Source organism: Panthera onca, chromosome D4, assembly GCF_046562875.1.
Source record: "Panthera onca isolate mPanOnc1 chromosome D4, mPanOnc1 haplotype 2, whole genome shotgun sequence".
Classification (NCBI taxonomy): domain Eukaryota; kingdom Metazoa; phylum Chordata; class Mammalia; order Carnivora; family Felidae; genus Panthera; species Panthera onca.
In genome coordinates, this window is record NC_138351.1 from 91853955 (window position 1) to 91870277 (window position 16323).

At 64.1% G+C, this 16323-nt stretch overlaps 1 protein-coding gene across 2 annotated transcripts in view; it reads right to left on the reverse strand.

Moving 5' to 3' along the window:
• COL5A1 (collagen type V alpha 1 chain) overlaps positions 1-16323 on the reverse strand; it is a 149120-nt gene that overhangs the window by 66158 nt on the left and 66639 nt on the right. For both annotated transcript variants that reach the window (XM_078436289.2, XM_078436288.2), the window contains exons 10-19: positions 14904-14945; positions 14610-14672; positions 8245-8319; positions 7394-7486; positions 6091-6147; positions 5147-5200; positions 4738-4791; positions 2659-2712; positions 1289-1342; positions 60-113 (exon numbers count right to left, since the gene is read on the reverse strand). In XM_078436289.2, coding sequence (XP_078292415.1) covers positions 60-113; positions 1289-1342; positions 2659-2712; positions 4738-4791; positions 5147-5200; positions 6091-6147; positions 7394-7486; positions 8245-8319; positions 14610-14672; positions 14904-14945 — 600 coding nt within the window. The remainder of the gene's footprint in view (positions 1-59; positions 114-1288; positions 1343-2658; positions 2713-4737; positions 4792-5146; positions 5201-6090; positions 6148-7393; positions 7487-8244; positions 8320-14609; positions 14673-14903; positions 14946-16323) is intronic.

Consider the following 16323-nt stretch of genomic DNA (forward strand, 5'->3'; position numbering starts at 1 on the left):
TCCCGGCGGTTCCAGCCCGGACCCCCCCACCCCGAGGGGACGGGCAGGCGGCTACTCACCCGATCTCCATCATCTCCCGGAGGTCCTGGCGGGCCAGAAGGACCAGGGTCACCCTAGGACGTCAAGCAGGGTCAGCATTAGGCACTCGCAACAGTCACCCCCAGCCGTCTCAAATGCCCGTCCGTCTTTCTGCGATTCCGAGACCAGAAGCCCCGAGCCCGCTGAAGACTCCAGAGTGACAGGAGGTGGTTTTGGGGACTGGTGTCGGGAGGCAGGTTCGCTCGACCGGCTCCCACGGGCGGGCGGCGCCCTCGGACTCTGCGGGCTGGTGGGAGAGGGTCTGAGCGACCCCCTGCCAGCTTCTCCGTGGGAAGCGGGGCACCAGCCCCGGCCCCACAGGGTCCCCAAGGAAGGGCTGCCGCCCCCGACCGTGAGCGTCCTGAGGGTCGGCGCTGGTCCACCACCCGCCTCTCGCAGCTCTGGGCCTCGCGTGCAGTCGGTGCCTAATATGCACTCATCCGTCAAACGGACGGGCCCGGCGGCTGCCCTCGTCCCAGTCTCCCCGTCGTGGCTGGAGAACGCAGACGACGCGCCTTGATAACCACTATGTCATTCCTCAACGGGCCGCGGGGCGCGTCGGATAAACCCTCCCGACACCGTCCCCAAGCGCGTGTGCTGGTGTGTGTGCACGCACACGTGCCTGCGTGTGCCCTCGCTGTGCCGGCGTCCGAAAGAGACACGCTCTGCTTCAAAGAGAACAGGTGAGGCAGAAAACGTCCGAGGAGCGGCAAAGAGCCGTCCCATGGAGGCGGCCCGCGCAGGAGGGAAGCAGGGGGCTCCGGGCCACGGCACGCGCCCTGGCCCCACCCCAGGAGCTGCCACCAGCTCCCGGAATCTCTGCCTGAGTGGCGCAGAGGGTCCCCGGCAGCGAAACGGTGGCCAACCGGGCTTTCTGGAACCACGGCGGGCCCCAGTGAGAGCAGATTTCTCTAAGGAAGGGCCCTCCCCTCCCCCTTCCACGCGCCTCGGGTACGCGGGGCCGGACGGGCTCGCTCACTGTAAGCGGCCCATGAGAAACCCACTCTCTCTGGACTGACTTTCCGCAAGGACATCGCGTTGGCACTGGTTTCTGGGAGTTTCTTTCATGACCACCCCGGAAAGGCGGGGTCCCAGCCCCACACGAGAGATCCCAGGCCTTCCGGAAGGGTCTCCCAAGAAACACCTCCACCCTCTGCACAGAAGCCATCGGGACCTCTGTGCCGGTGACGCGCACGCGGGGAACACTTACCCGGTGGCCCTTCTCCCCCGGCAGTCCAGCCAGGCCGTCGAAGCCGCGGTCGCCCTGTGAGGAACAGAGGGGCCTGCTCAGGGGCGCCACTGCACACAGCTTGGCCGCCCTTCCTCGGGCCGCGGTTCGGGCAGCATCCGCGCACCCCGGGCCCCAGAACCTCCGCGTGTGGCGGCCACCGGCCTCCGTTCGCCACAAATTCCGCTGTCGGCTCTGTGTTTCCGCGGCCCTTTTCCCCCAAACACCAACAAAGGCTACAAACACAGAGCTGACTTTTGTCCTAGGGCCACAGGCTCTGAGCCTCGATGTCACACGAGTGCCTGTCTCGCTCACCGCTACACCCTCAGCGCCCGGCACGGCCGGGCACACTCGTCACCAACGGGGGCCCCCTGGCGCCCCGGGCCACCCCGGGCTGCCTCCTGGAGTCGGGGCGCACAGCCCTGCCTCGCGGACGTTGTAAAGCACGTGGGGGAGGTCAAGAGCATGCTAGTTCAGGCTTAAGATGCCTCTGTTGTTGGAAGAAGTCCACTTTGTGCGGGAGAGACTCAAGAAGGCCCTTCTTCCCTCCTGCCGCTCGGGCGACTCGAGACCAAAGCCTCCTCCCCTGAGCTCGGGTCGCGCGAGGAGCACCCGAGCTCATCCGCACCAGCTACTAGGTGAACAGGCGTCTCGGCCGCCGGCGGGTGCGGTGACCCATTCTCCACCCCCTCCAGGTAACGCGGGAGAAAGGCGCCGTGCACGGCCCCGGACGGCGCTCCAGAGCTGGGAAAGGAAGGGCCGGCCGAGAACAGGGGTGGGGGCTCCACACCAACGCGGGGGGCGGAGGGGTGGCCACACTGCAGATTCCGTTCACGCGCACACGTGACCGACCCCACGTCCGCTCACACACAACGTCTACTCGCTCCCTGCGACGCGGGGGAGCAGACGCCCCAAAACTGGTCGAGAAGGCTCCCCGTCTCGTGCACCTGGCATTCCTCGCGTCAGCCCCCACGTGCGTGCTCTTGCCGTCTGTCCGTTCACGGACGGCTGGCAGAGCTGAGATTCCACGCGCCCCCCTCCCCCAATGCTCGCCACCTGCTCAGAGGGACCCATCTGCCCCCTAAGCAAACCAGCTGCAGTTGCCATGCTGGTTTGTGACATTCACCCCGGCAGCCCTGGTCCTCGACCGCCTGGAACCCGGCCGAGACACGGACCCAAGCAGAACCTTCCCCGCCCCCAAGGTCCCCCCACGATGAGCACGAACGTCATGACTCGTTACTTGTCACCACAGTGACCTTCGCCGCACCGCCGCCATGTTGGCCGTGCCATCAACACGGTGACGGCGACCGCGGCCGCGTGCAGGACGCCAGGAGGCGGCGAGCGTAGCCTACCTTCGGGCCCGTTTGCCCCGGCATCCCTCTTGCTCCGTCGCTCCCAGCTCGGCCCTGGAACACAGGAGGGAAACTGTCACCGGGGTCTGGGAGTCGTGGCCTCCTGCGACGCGAAGCAGAGTCACACGGCCCCGCGTGGCCGGGCTGGTCCGGAGGACCCCGACCGGGCTCCCGGGGCTGCTGCGTGCCTCTCACGTGACTCCAGTCTTTCTGAGCCTCGCCGTCTGAAATGCCAGATGGGGAAAATGCCAGTCGCCTGTGTCCGGGATGAGACCAGGCTGCGAGACAGCGGCCAGGCAGCTCTGTGAGTCTGAGGGACTGTGGGTCTAGGGCTCCGGAGAGAGTGTGCCCGGGGAAGCAATCCACAGCCCGCTTCCCTTGCACCGTTCGGAAGCCAGATTACGGACAGGAGGGTCACAGAAAGGAGGCCCCTAGGGCCAGTCCAATTGGCTACCAAAGGAACGGAGCCCCACAGTGGCGGCTTGTGTCACTAAAGCCACACGGCTGCCCACCGTTAGCAAGACGCTCATCCGTGGAGGCCACTCCTGGGGCCGTTACTTCCAGCCATTTCCAGGAAAGTGACAAGGACAAGCCCACGGTCCCCAACCGACTGGCCACGGGGCTGAAGGGTCGGGCCCACTACCAAGGCCCCAGGGTCACCCTGGGAGAGCCCCGCCAGGCTTGAGGCTGCCTGGACAGGGCCAGGGCCAGATGCCGCCCTGCTAACGAGGAAATGTCAGCCCGCTGGGAATAAAGACCTGGCCCAGAAGAACGCCTTCTCTCCTCCCCTCGTCCCGCGTGCACCCGATCAAACGAGGCCCTCACCGCCGAGCACAGAGAACATTTGGAAAGCGACAGCTTTCGGCCTCAAAGTACAGGGGAGACAGTTAGGGCAGCAGCAGAGAAGAGAGAAGCCGGGGACCCGGGTGGACCCCAAGGAGCTGGTCTGTCTCACCCGGGGTTCAAGTTTACACGGAGCTGCGGGGATGAAAATTCCCGTCAGGAAAGGCGCCCAAGCAACGCGGCTCCGGGGCAAAACGCCGAAGCCAGACCGGGGCGAACGGAGACACGGGTGGGGCCCCCGCCCTCCGCAGTTGTCCACACCCTCCGGAGTCAAGGGAGATTGGTCAGAACGGTTCGCGTGATCTCCCGGCAGGACGTGCAGTGGCTCCCGACCACCAGCACCCCGGCTCCGGACATAAGGCCCAGTGAGCCTTTCGTGTTCTCAATGCTCGCGCCCAAAGGGCCGCGGAAGTTGCTTTAATTCAAAATGTTTGTTAGGGGCGCCTGGGGGGCTCAGTGGGTGAAGCCTCCAACCCTGGCTCGGGTCACGATCTCACGGTTCGAGGGCTCGAGCCCCGCGTGGGGCTCTGTGCCGACAGCTCGGAGCCTGGAGCCTGCTTCGGATTCTGTGTCTCCCTCTCTCTCTGCACTTCCCTTGCTGTTCGTTCTCGTTCTCTCTCTCTCTCTCTCTCTCTCTCTCTCTCTCCCCCCCGCCCCCGTCTCTCAAAAATGAATACATGTAAAAAAAAAAATGTTTGTTAAACTACATCAGGGGGCACGTGGGTGGCTCAGCCAGTTGAGCGTCCGACTTTGGCTCATGATCTCGCTCATGGTCATGATCTTGCAGTCTGTGTGTTTGAGCCCCGCGTCGGGCTCTGTGCTAACAGCTCGGAGCCTGGAGCCTGCTTCGGATTCTGTGTCTCCCTCTCTCTCTCTGCCCCTCGCCCCCCCCCGCCCCCCCCACTCATGCTCTGTCTCTCTCTCTCTGTCAAAAATAAACATTGAAAAAAAATAAAAAATAAAAATTAAAAAAACACATCAACAAGCTCAGGACGGAGGCCAGAGACCAGGTTGGCAGAGGCCCGCAAGGCACACCTGCCCCAGGACACACAGCACCCTCCGGCTCAGCTCGCGACCCCGGGGAAGGGGATCCGGCCGTGAAAAGCTGCCCTTCGACAGAGGGGAACCACCAACCGGGCTTCCGGCCCCGAGCCTGGCAGTGGGGGCACGGCAGACCCACCGCAGACTCCCGCCCCCGTGGGGACCAGCTGCGGCCCACTGAGCCACAACGCTTACCCTTCTTCCAGGCTTTCCGGCCGGGCCAGGAGGGCCCTGCACTCCTCGGGGACCCTGTCCGCAATCAGAGAGGGCAGAGTGTCAGGGGGCATCCGTGTTTTTCAGAGGCAAAAGCAAAGCCCTGAACCCCTGCTCCTCAACCCGGCCGGGGGCTCGCCGTCTCTCGAGCGGGCACCGCCGGGCAGGGCACAGGGTCTGCTGCCCCCCCGAGTGAGGGCCGCCCAGGGCACAGCCGGCGAGTTCCCCTGAAGGCAGCGGCTGTTTCTGTCCCTCAAAGCTGCGCACAGAGCCACAGATCCCTGCCGCTTCCTTAAAGAAATGCAGCTCTGCCCCCCGACATGCCTGTGGGCACCACCCCCCATAAGCAGGACACGCCCCTTCAAGCAGCAAGGGCGAGGTGCCCACGTACCTGAGGCCCCATGTCTCCCGGCTCGCCCTTCAGACCTCCGCTCCCCGGAGGGCCCTAGGGAGACACGGTCTGGGTTAGAAATGCTCATCAGACGGGAAGGGGGCGCCCCGTGGGGCAGGGCTCCCGCTGCGAACCAGCAAAGCTCACGGTCCACGGAGCCCAGCGTGCCTGCCCTGGACAGAGCCTGGGGGCTGAGCAGGACCTTTCCAGTTGTTTGGATCTCCTCTGAGTTTTGAACCAAATTCTGGACAGTGGGGCTTACGGCACGAGAGCCGGAAAGCCCAACACAGAGTCTGCTTCTCTCTCCAGGATGAAGGTGACAGTGGTCTGGCACGTTCCGCAGCTCAGGGCAGCGTGCGGGCACCCTCACGACGAGGCAGGAGCCCCAGACGGAGGGGAGCAGCCCTGAGCCAGCATGGCCGAGGAAGGTGCTGAATGCAGACCGGGGGGGCAGAGAGCCAAGGTGCCCCCTAGGGAACGGGGGTGGGGGGTTAAATTCTCCGTCTCCTTGCAAACTGCAAAGGCCGCAGGCACTCCCAGGGGCTCCTGTTTGCGGGCCCTGAGCGTGCCCGGGCACACACCACACACAGCTTGTGCGGCTGGGGAGGGGAGGGCTGGGGATCCCGGGTCTGTCCGTCCCCCCATCTCACCGAAGTGCTCTTGACTTTGGAAACAGAACTGTCAAGAGTTGACGACAGCCTGGAAAGAAAGAGGCTCAGAGCTCCCTGGGTCGTGAGGCAAAATGACAGCAGAGCTGGTGCGGCGGGCTGCCCAGCCCCCAGGCCACCACAGCCCCCCAAGCCCCTGCCCAAGGCCCCCAGTCCCGCTGGGGTACCACTGACAAAATGAGTGGTTGATGAGAGCTTAAAGTGTGCTCTCTCTGGGTGAGCTGAGGATGTCCCCCACCCACCACGCTCCCCCTCCGTCCCTCACGTAGGACTCACCATGGGGCCGGGCCTCCCAGTCAGACCCATCGGGCCAGCTGGCCCCCTCAACGCCAGCTGCAAGGGAAAATGGGGCACACTGAGAAACGGCTAGGGTACTGGTCCTAACAGGTGGGGCTCAGCCGGGCAGGAAAGGCCCGACGGGGCGCACCAAGGACGGGGGCCTCTGCGGGAGGGGTCTCTGACGGAGCTCCAGGAACCTGGCACCTCAGCTCCTCTGGGACCTGTGAGCCAACACGAACGGAACGGAGGCCGTGCAGGTGGAACCCGGGGGTGGCCTGCCCCACGGTGGGGATGGGCGTCCCGCCCGCTTGGGTGCTGACCTCCTCCTTGTCCCCAGCCGGCCCTCGGCTCTGGCGGTCCCCCAGCCCCGCCCAGAGTGTGACCCCCCACCCCCACCCCCACCCCCGCCACAGCCCAGCTCGGCCTCCTTTCCCAAAAGGACCTCTCCTGCTTCTATCCTGTGACTCAGTTCCCCCTCTCCCGCACGATGCCATTTTCATTTTGGAAAAGATTCGTTCCAGTTATAAAACCTTGTAAGCCCACGACCCACTCGGCTTCCGTGAAAACACACAGCCAGGCAAGGCCCCGTCAGTAACTCCAGCCGCAGGCGCTGGGGTTTTTCACGCACCTCGTGGCATCACGTGGACAATTTATCCCACGGCAACAGCTCAACGCTCAAGCTGTCCTCTAATTATCCTCGCCCTGTGATCGCTAACATCACCTCCACGGTGCCAGAGCCACATAAATACCGCCCAAACGAGGGCTTACTTAGTAGTTTCCTGAGATGCCCCGTTACAGGTGATGTTCCACCGGATCACCCACCCGCCCGCCTCACGGAACCGGGGTTCACTCTGGTCACCGGCCGTCAGCAATCTGGAGCGTCATCAATCAAAACCTCGGCTCACTAACCAGCCGATTAGCAGAGAGCAGAGCCGTCAGGAAGCAAACGCTCCTCGGGACCCCCAGGCCGGGCGAGGGGCTTTGGGGCCCGCGGGTGCCGTCCCAGAGGCCCTTTCTCGGTCCCGCCCCATCACTGGGAGCCCTTCCAGGGGCGCACGGGGTCTGTCTCTCCATCCCCCGCGCCCAGCGGAGGGCAGCAGACGGCCCCGCACGTCCGTATCCGGGAACCTGGACCCTCAGCATACACAGAGAAGCCCTGAGACACCTCCCCGACCTTTCCCAGTGCTCGCCTGGGCCCCCAGACACTGGCGAGTGCACACTCACACATGTCCTGATCCCCCAGGAGGCGCGCCCCTCTCCCAGCGTGTCCTGTCCCCTCCAGGTACCACGCATCACTTACCCGGGCCTGCTGCAGGATGGCCTGAGCCTGGGACTCCTGAGCCGACACCATGGGACCCTTGGAGCCAGCGTCACCGCCCCCTCCAAAGCGGAACTGCAGGTGTAAGACAGGGGGTCACCGAGGGTGCACCGGTGTGGGTGCCCACGCTGGACCCCGGGGCCTCCCGGGTGACAGCGGAGCCTGGCGGGGGTGGGGAGGCCTCTGGTTGGACAGTGTCTGGCCCGAGCCCCCTCCCTGGACACGCTGCCCCAGCCCCGCCTGCCGGCTTCAGCCCTAGGGCCACCGGAAGACCCGCCCCGAGTCTGGAAAGACCTTTCTGACTTCCACGGCACCTCACTCTGAGACCCCACAGCCCCTATTTATTGCAAGAAAAAGCCAAGGGCTCAGTGCAAATGCCTGTGCTGAGGAGCCCTAGCTCCTGGCTGCACAAAGGATACCCTCAGCTGCACCTGGCCTCCTGGGTAGCACCAGGTCGCCAGCCAGAAGACTGACCTCTGGGCCAGCGGGCCCGGGCCTGGGCTCCCACAAGATCAAGGAGGGACCAGCGGGCAGCATGCCCGCTCGGGGGTCCCCGCGGGGACGGTGGGAGTCTGACAAGAGGAGCAGGCTTTCAGAGCCAGTGTCCCTGCACCTGAGGTGGGCCACTTGGGATCCTGGAAACACCCCAGGAGAGCCTATTTCTATGAGACAGTTGTCCCACATTGGAGTGGCCTGTGGCCAGGGGATGGTCCCCCTCAAACACAGAGCCCGGGGCCCCCTCTCCACCGAATTCTGAGCCCCAAATCCACCCACGCTGCCACCCACACACCCTGCCGTGCACCCCACCACCCACCCCCACAAATGATACTCACGGGCAACATGAGCATGGTTCCAGGAGGGCCGGGCAGCCCATCAGCCCCTGGAAGGCCTGGGCGTCCAGGGGGACCCTGTGGACAGAGGGCCCAAGACAGCTGGGTCAGGATGCAACGGGGATGGGGCAGGGCTGTGTCCAGAGAAGGAGGGCAGAGCCGCAGCCCACGAGGAAACCCACAAGGCAAGCACAGGACCAGCAAGACCCCCGTGGTGCGGAATGTTCCAGAATCCAAGCACAGAGGAAAGGAGGGCCTGAGAGATGTGGGCTGAGGACGAGGAAAGGCTTCAGGGGGAGAGAAAGAGGAGGGAAGAGGTTCTGAGCCGGATCCACAGAGATGTGCAGGGAGAGGTGGGAGACCCAAGTGCAGGGGGCAGAGGGGCCACCCCGGGCGGCGGGCAGTCGGCCGAGCCAGGGCCCCCAGCAGCCAGGAGCGCCCCCTCCGGGCCTGCACACCGACTGGGCAGGCAGCCCAGGAGACCAAGGCCCACTTCCCCCATTTCCTCCGCCTGCCAGTGACCCGGCCCCCATGACGCTGCGTGTCTGTCGCTCAGACAGAAGGCGGTCGGGGTGACCGCTTCCCCTTGCTTGGACAGACACAAGGGACCCCAGTGAACGGGGGGACGTCCGTGGGACACAGACCCCTCTCGAGCAATCTCAAGAGCCCGTGTGTCCAGATGACATGGTGGCCCCCACACGTCCTATTAATCTGGTCCCCAAAGCAGGCCGCAGACAGACACTCCCCTATAGATTCTCTAGACTGACCCTGGCCGCTCCAGAACGCTACCAATGTGAAACGGACGAGACAGTTTATTAAAAAAAAAACGTATTATCAGCCAGCCTCTTCACAAATCCTGGCAGATCCCCACCCAGCCTGAGGCAGAGGTCGTTCGCTGCTGAGCCCTCCGCCTCGGAGTCGGTCCCAAATCAAACCCCAATTTAAGACGTAGGGTCCGTGCCTCCCCGGCACGAGACGCCAGCCACGTGGTGTCTCCATGGCGTGCGTGGGCCTGTGTAGCACCGGAGGCCGGGGGCCCACTGGGGGCGGCCCCTCGTCCACTCTCCGCCTCCAGAGCCCCTCCTGCCATGCCCCCCACCCCTGCTCTTCCTGAGCCACGGTGCTGGGACCGCAGCCTTGGTGGGAAAGCCCTCACCCTCTCGACCGCAACCAGGATGATGCCAAGGAACGGGCAGAGAACGACCCGGGAACTGGGGGAAAGAGGGGCTTTGGAGGGAAAAGTGATGCCCCGCCCTCAAGAATCCACCCAAAGCTTTAAAACGTGAGTCTTGCAGAGCAAGTAACCCACGACTGCTTGAAAAACTGTCCGCAAACCTTTGCCCCGTGCCCAGGTCTGCAACCTCGTCCCCTGAGCTGGAAGGTGGGGCTACATCAGAGGCATCTTCCCATTTCTCAGGACACTGACCCCGGGCCCCCACTGTGGCTCACTCGGTTCCACAGCCCGCGTGGGACATCGAGGGACACTCCGGCAAGCGGGCGGGGAGGTCGCAGGGACCCTGCGCGGCTCCAGCCACCGGATTAGAAGTGAAGTAAGCAATGTCACCTTTCCTGTGTCACTTGATCGGCTGGCCCCCAAATCAGTGCCCTAACTGGCTTGGAGGAGAGGGTTGCCAAGCGGTGACATGGCAGGGCTCCAGTCACACCTACACGTAGACACAGGTGGCCACCTCCGTGTTAAGAAGTCGCTGCTGTTTCACGGGGTTTCCGGAGGCCATTGCTGGCCCTGCGTTTGCACAGAGATGAAGGCCAAGGGCACTCAGATCCTTGGCAAGGCCGTCAGCCGCGGCCGCAGACCCAGTCCCGAAGCTGGGCCCGTGAGCCCTCCGCTCAGGGCCAGATGAGCCGCCCAGGGCCCGCCTCCGGGCTGCGGTGTGGGTGCAAACAGCACGCGGCAGCCCGAGCCGTTTTTCCTGAAAAGGGCAGCAGGGGAGGGGGGCCCCGAGGGCCAGAGAAGTCTTTACACTGAGATATTTTTGCTTGGCTCTTAGACCTAGAAAAGGAGAGGACCGTGGCATGAATTCTCTAGATTCTCAGTAAGTGTGCCCTTCCTTCCTCCTTTATAGGCCAGCGCCTGGGCAACTGGAGCTCGGGAGTGGCAGTAAAGCTCCGGCGGCCCCTTCCCGCGGCACATCTGAAAACTGGGGTCGGGAGCTGTGCCCACAGCTGGGGTCACAGCCTCGAGTGAAGCTGGCACATTTCTCCCTCACCCTGCTGACCCCACCTGCCCCAGCCAAGCCCGCTGCCCGGAGCGGGAGCAGGCACCAGGAGGAACGCCCGAGCTCTGCCCGTGGAGGCTTTCCGAGCCCCGGGAGGCTGGCAGAGCTGGACGGAGGCACTGAGATGTGCCCAGGATTGTTTCTAATTCCAGCCTGCCCCCTCTCAAAAGGAGCGTCCCAGCATGCTCCCTGATGTGAAAGTGGGTCCTTCTGGCCTCCGGGGGGCTCAAGGGATTAGCCACGTCTCACAGAGGGGGAATGTTCAAGCCACAGCAGGACAATGGCCCGCCACGCCCAGGGCAGGGCCGTGCCACAGTGGCTCGCGGCCCTGCGGCTTATGGGACACCTTCACGTCCAGAACGGAGGCCCTTTCCCACGGGAGCACCTCCCTCCCTGCAGAATCGGATGCGCTCAGTGCCCTCCGGGGAGGGAGCGGCGAGGGAGGCCCACGCCCGTCTGTGACCGCGTCCTGTGTCCACGTGCAGAGACACCGGCCGTGGGGAATTTGTGAATAACCAGGTGTGGTGGGTTGAATGGTGGCTCCACGGAAGACGCTTAGGAGCACTGGGAGAGAACAGATCCGCATGGCTGCCCCAGGAGGCGGGAGAGAACAGACCTGCCCTGCCAGCCTCACTCAGTCACACAGCCTCATACAATCCGCAACGGAACCTGCCTGTCAGGTGCCAGGGACCCAGCCTGGGTCCATTCCCCCGGCACTGGGCGTAAATCCTGCCCACCCGGGGGGAAAGCGGTGGCACAGTGGGGTGCGGTCCCCAGGGTGGTACTGGGGACCCCACACAGCACCCGTGATGCACACTCTCTCGTGAGGGAGGCGGTACCGACCGCTGTTCCTTAGGGCAGGGCTTACGAACCTTGTAAGGCACAGAAAACACATCCAAGCAAAATCCCACGGGAAAGCCCGACCCTTGAAGGATAAGGAAGGGCAGGGGTAGGGGGGGTGACCCTGCCGGGGGCACTGAGTGCATCCGATTCTGCAGGGAGGGAGGTGCCCCCGTGGGAAAGGGCCTCCGTTCTGGACATGAAGGGTCCTGAGAGGAAACCTGCATGTGGGATCCGGGCTCCCTGGGAGTGCTCAGCCCCGTGTGGGATCCACAGGGCCCTCGGGACACCCGGCTTTCTTGTCCCTCGTTTCCCTCTGAGCCTGAGGATGAAGTAGGGACCAGGACAGCTGGCCCAGATCAAGCCCGCCCCTGCCTTGCCTCCGCCTCGTGGCTTTCACAAGCTTTCCCTCGGCCCACCGGGGCCTGGCCGTCTGTCACCAAGGGGCGCTGGACGGGGTGATGGCTCAGGCCCCTTCTCACCTCTGACGCCGCCCAAGCGCAACAGCAGCTCGGTGGAGCTGACGGCCACCCAGTTAGGAAGACAGGCTCGACTAGTCCAGGCCACGTAGGAAGTAATCAATAGTTGGTAACAGGAAAGGCTACAGAACCCCAGGATGGTGGAACTGGAGTGGGAGGGAGGGGAGGATCCTTCCAGATCACCCAGGGAAAACCTGTCACGTCCAGACAAGCAGATGGGGCCAAGCAGATAGGGGATCAGAACGTGCCACCCCAAAACGTGCCACTTTGCTCTGAGGACGATATCGAGCTGACGGTAACCGAGAATCAGCAAAAGTTCTCTGCCCTCCCCTCACCTGCCTTAAAGGAGCGCGTAAGTTTCCCCCTGGACAGATGGCACCAATTACCCACCACCCCCACCTGTACCAGGATGAGGACGCTCCTGATCACTGGAGACCGGGAGACCGAGCGCAGGCACTGAGAAAAGGCTGCACAAGCAGATCTTACTAAAACGACCCTGACCTTCCATTCGTTTCCCTGTATGTTTCCTAGTCACTTTCCCACAATTTATCGCCCTTGGTCGAAATGGTACAGAAGCCCTCAAGTCCCCGTAGGTGTAAAACCTAAAACAGTAATAAAAGCGTGTGCCTGTTCTCCTATCGATGCCGTCTTTTTGTCCGTTTAATTTATAGGCCCCCATCACCAAACATAAGAGGATGGAGGGAAATTTTTTCATTCTACACAGGGATTCTGAGTTCTCCCTGCTGGCAGGTGGCAGGGTAGGATCCCGACTCTGCATCCAGTGTTCGTTGCCAGCTGATCAGCTGCGTATCCGGGAGACGTGGGCACAGAGAGGATGCTGAGCTTTGAGCAGGGACAACTCCTTAGACAATGACGGCTTACGCAGAGCCCAGAGGGTGGGCAGTGCTCGGCTCCTGGAATCGGCTCCCCCTCCCCACCTGGAAAGGAACTGGGGAGGCCGAGTGGGCTGCAGATTTCCCTCTGACTCCAAGGACAGCATGCTTCAGAGGAGCGGGTCCCTCTGCCGACCCCATCCCCAGGCCCCGTGCTCCTGGATCCTGGCTTGAATTTAGAGACACCAGTTGCTTAAACCAACGACATCCCACTGGCAGCGGCCTTGGCTCCTCTAACAGAGCCGCTGGGTCAGGCACGGAGCACCAGTCACCAACGAGACCACCCACCCCTGGCACCGAGCCGGTTCGGCCCAAAGGCAGGGGCCAAGTGGGGAGGAGTCCTCAGTGCCAGACAGCGCGTAGAACTGGGTGATGGGCAGGTGGCGGGTGGAGGGACGGACACTCGCAGCAACACCGAGGCTGACCAAGGTCCATCAGTACCCGTGCAGCCAGTGGATAGCGTCCCGTCCTGCATCTAACGGAGACGACAGCACCTGCCACGCCGTGTGGTCCCCCCTCACTGACGTCTGGGCTCAGGCACGCTTGTGGGTCCGTCTCACGACGGCCCCCGTGGGGGCAGTTGGTCATACAGATCTTTGGGGAAAGGGCCCCCAGAGCGAGCTGGGGGAGGGACAGCAGAACCCTATGGTCTGGTCCCGCGGCCAGGGCAGAGCAGTGGCCCCGTGTCTGGAGTCGTGTTGTGTGGCAGAGAGGAGGGGCCGCACGCGGCGAGGCCGGGAGGCGTGCGAAGGCCACCAGCCGCCATCTTGTTTGGTGCCCATGAGATCGGTCCTCAGAGGCCACCCCGCCGCACAGAACGCGGCTAACCCCAACCCCCTCGGTCAGGGCTCACCTGCTCTGTCGGCGGGCACCCCCCCACGTGCCCGGCACTGCTCCAGAGCCTGACCGCCAGACCCCCACGGACTTCCTGCCGCGTGGCCTGGGAAGCAGACCCTAGCCGCCCCTCCACACGACCAGACGCAGCCACCGGGCCCCGTCCACGCGCCCTCCCTGCACGTCAGGTCCACACTCTCTGGGCGGTGTGCCGGGCCCTGGGGACAGCCATCCATCAGGACACACACACGCTCCTGGTTTCTCCCGTCCACAACCTGGCCACCTGATAACTGTCTGTGCCCACGTCGATATTCACGGGACCAGAAAGAAGAAAGGAGACAAGCCGGGCAAGAACCCCATGGCCGCAGTACCCCAAAACTCCACTAGGTGTCAGAGAGAAATTGTGGCTCAGCCTTCACCTCAAGGGCAGCGACCTGGGGACACGTCCCTTTGCTCTGGGGACCTCAGGATACATCCCTTTGACAGAGGAGGGGGGAGAGCAGGGGGGAAGGACATGTCCCTTGGACTGGGGGCGGGGGGTGGGGGACTCCTGGACGGGTCCCTCTGACTGGGGAGGATCCTGGGACATGTTCCTTTGACCGAGGGAGACCCTGGAACGAGTCCCTTTGACCCGGGGCAAGCCCTCCTATTCAGTAGCTTGATTTCCAACAAGGAAGACAGAGTGCGGGGAAATCAAGGCCCAAGAAGCTCACATACTAAGGAAGGACGGATGTAGGTCCCGATCCCAAGTGACGTGGACAACACGTGGACAGCCTGACATCGCAGGCCACAGGGCCCTCTGTGAGCTGGTCACAGCAGCCTCAGTGGGACTCAGGCCTGACACACTCTTGCCCTTGCAGGTGCCATCTGCCCCAGGCTCGGGGCTGGGCAGCACTCGAGCTCCCTAAATTTCCGAAGACGGACGCAATGAGGGGGTGGCGGGAGGGGTGAGGGGGCCAGGGGCAGTTTGGAGAAGAAAGCCGATATACCCGTGCACATGTGAGGACAAGGCCAGCCACAGAGCGGAAAGGCACACGGACAAGCCCACAGAGCGTGTGGTCCCAAGGAGCGGAGTCACCCCTTACCCTTTCTCCAGGGTCACCCACTTGGCCAGTGGGTCCCATCGTTCCCGGAGGTCCTGGGAGACCCTGGAATTAAAACCAAAATCAGGACAGAATTCAAAGATACAGTCGCAGGGCAACACCCCATTCCCGCCTTGCTTCAGGGGAGGGTGGGGGTGGGCCAGGGCAGTGCTGGGCCCCGGGGGGTCTGCAGAGGTGGGTGCCCCCTCTTTTCCATCCAGGACCTTCAAGGGGTGCCACTGACCCCGCACCCCCAAGCACCTCCCACAGGCCCGGGAAATTAAACACGACACTCACTGCGGGGCCTTCGGGGCCCGGCGGCCCCTCCATAAGCATGCCCTGGAAAAGACAGGAGACAGCGTCTGAGACCCCAGGACCCCGTCTCTCCTGAGATCGCAGCACGGGTCCGGACCCCCGGCAGGGTGACCCCGTGAGGGTCACAGACCTGGGCCTTGGAGTGCATGCCCACCAGGGGCCCAGAGCAAGGAGGGGACGTGGCCAAGACCGTGGGACCCGCAGCCGCCTTCTTCCCAAGCCCCTCACCCTGCCGCTAGTCCCCCTGCCTGACGGCCTTTACGGCCAAGTGGGGACAAGGCCTCCTGCCCCCCGCCCCCGTCAGCCTGGGCCCCAGAGAGGCCCGATGCGTAGCAGAGGGAGTCAGAAGACAGAGCTCCCTGGCCCGGGTCGTGCCCCCCACTCCTGGGCATCCGCTTCCAGCCCCTTCCCAGGGCAGGACCCTCCTCCCGCAGGACGAGGGAGAGCTGTCAATGCCCGGGCCGGGCAGCCCCAACTCCCTCTGTGTCTCTTCCCACTCCAGGGGGCTCCGAGGCAGTGCACAGCCTTGTAGGAGGGAAGGGATCTCCTGCCCCCTGCGGGAGGAGGTCTCCTGCCTCCTGTGAGAACACAGCGGGCATAGTATCTGGGGGTCCCGGAACCAGCAGGCTTCAGCCACACTCGGGGGGGCCGGCGACACACACAGCCACGCCCCCCCCCCCCCCCCCCCCCCCCGCTGATTCTTGAGACTGCCGGGACAAGGGTCAGGGAGCCGGATGTCCCTGGCCCCCCGGGGCAGACCTTGCGCCCCTGCTCCCCCAGACCAAAGAGAGTGCGGACTGCTTCCCCACCCCGGGAGGTGGCGTGTGCCTCTGTGCCGGGACTCTGCTTCCACGGTGACCAGTGGCCTTGAGAGACCTGGGGGGTGGGGGTGGGGGGGCGGGTCTCCCAGGGGGAGGACAGGGCACGCCCCGCCGAGGCTCGCAGACCCGCGCAGGCGAGGTCCTCCGACCCCCCAGCCTCCCCGCCGGGGCTCCCCGGTCACTGCCAACACGTGTTTACACAGATGTGCGCTCAGAGGACTATTTGTGCTTGAGATATACACAGGCAGTTCATCCAAATAGCTTTCGAATTTCCTCCTCTGACAAAGGCAGCTGAGAAGGCTCAGAAACCGGGCTGGGGTCAAGCGAGAGACCTCTGGCCCCGGCGGGGCCCGGGGCCCGCAGCCGTCTTCCCAGACACGCCGGCCGTTGTTCTTGGGGAGCTGGGGTGCTGCTGGCCACAGATCTCACGGGAGCCTGGGCGGGGAAGGAGGCCGCAGGCCGGGGCGAAGGGGCCCAGCACAGGGAGCCCAGACTGCCCACCAGGGAACGAGGAAGGCTTCGTGGATGGGGGAGAGCAGTGGCCTTCCCGCGGGGCCCTAGCCGGGTCCGCGCCCCACCAG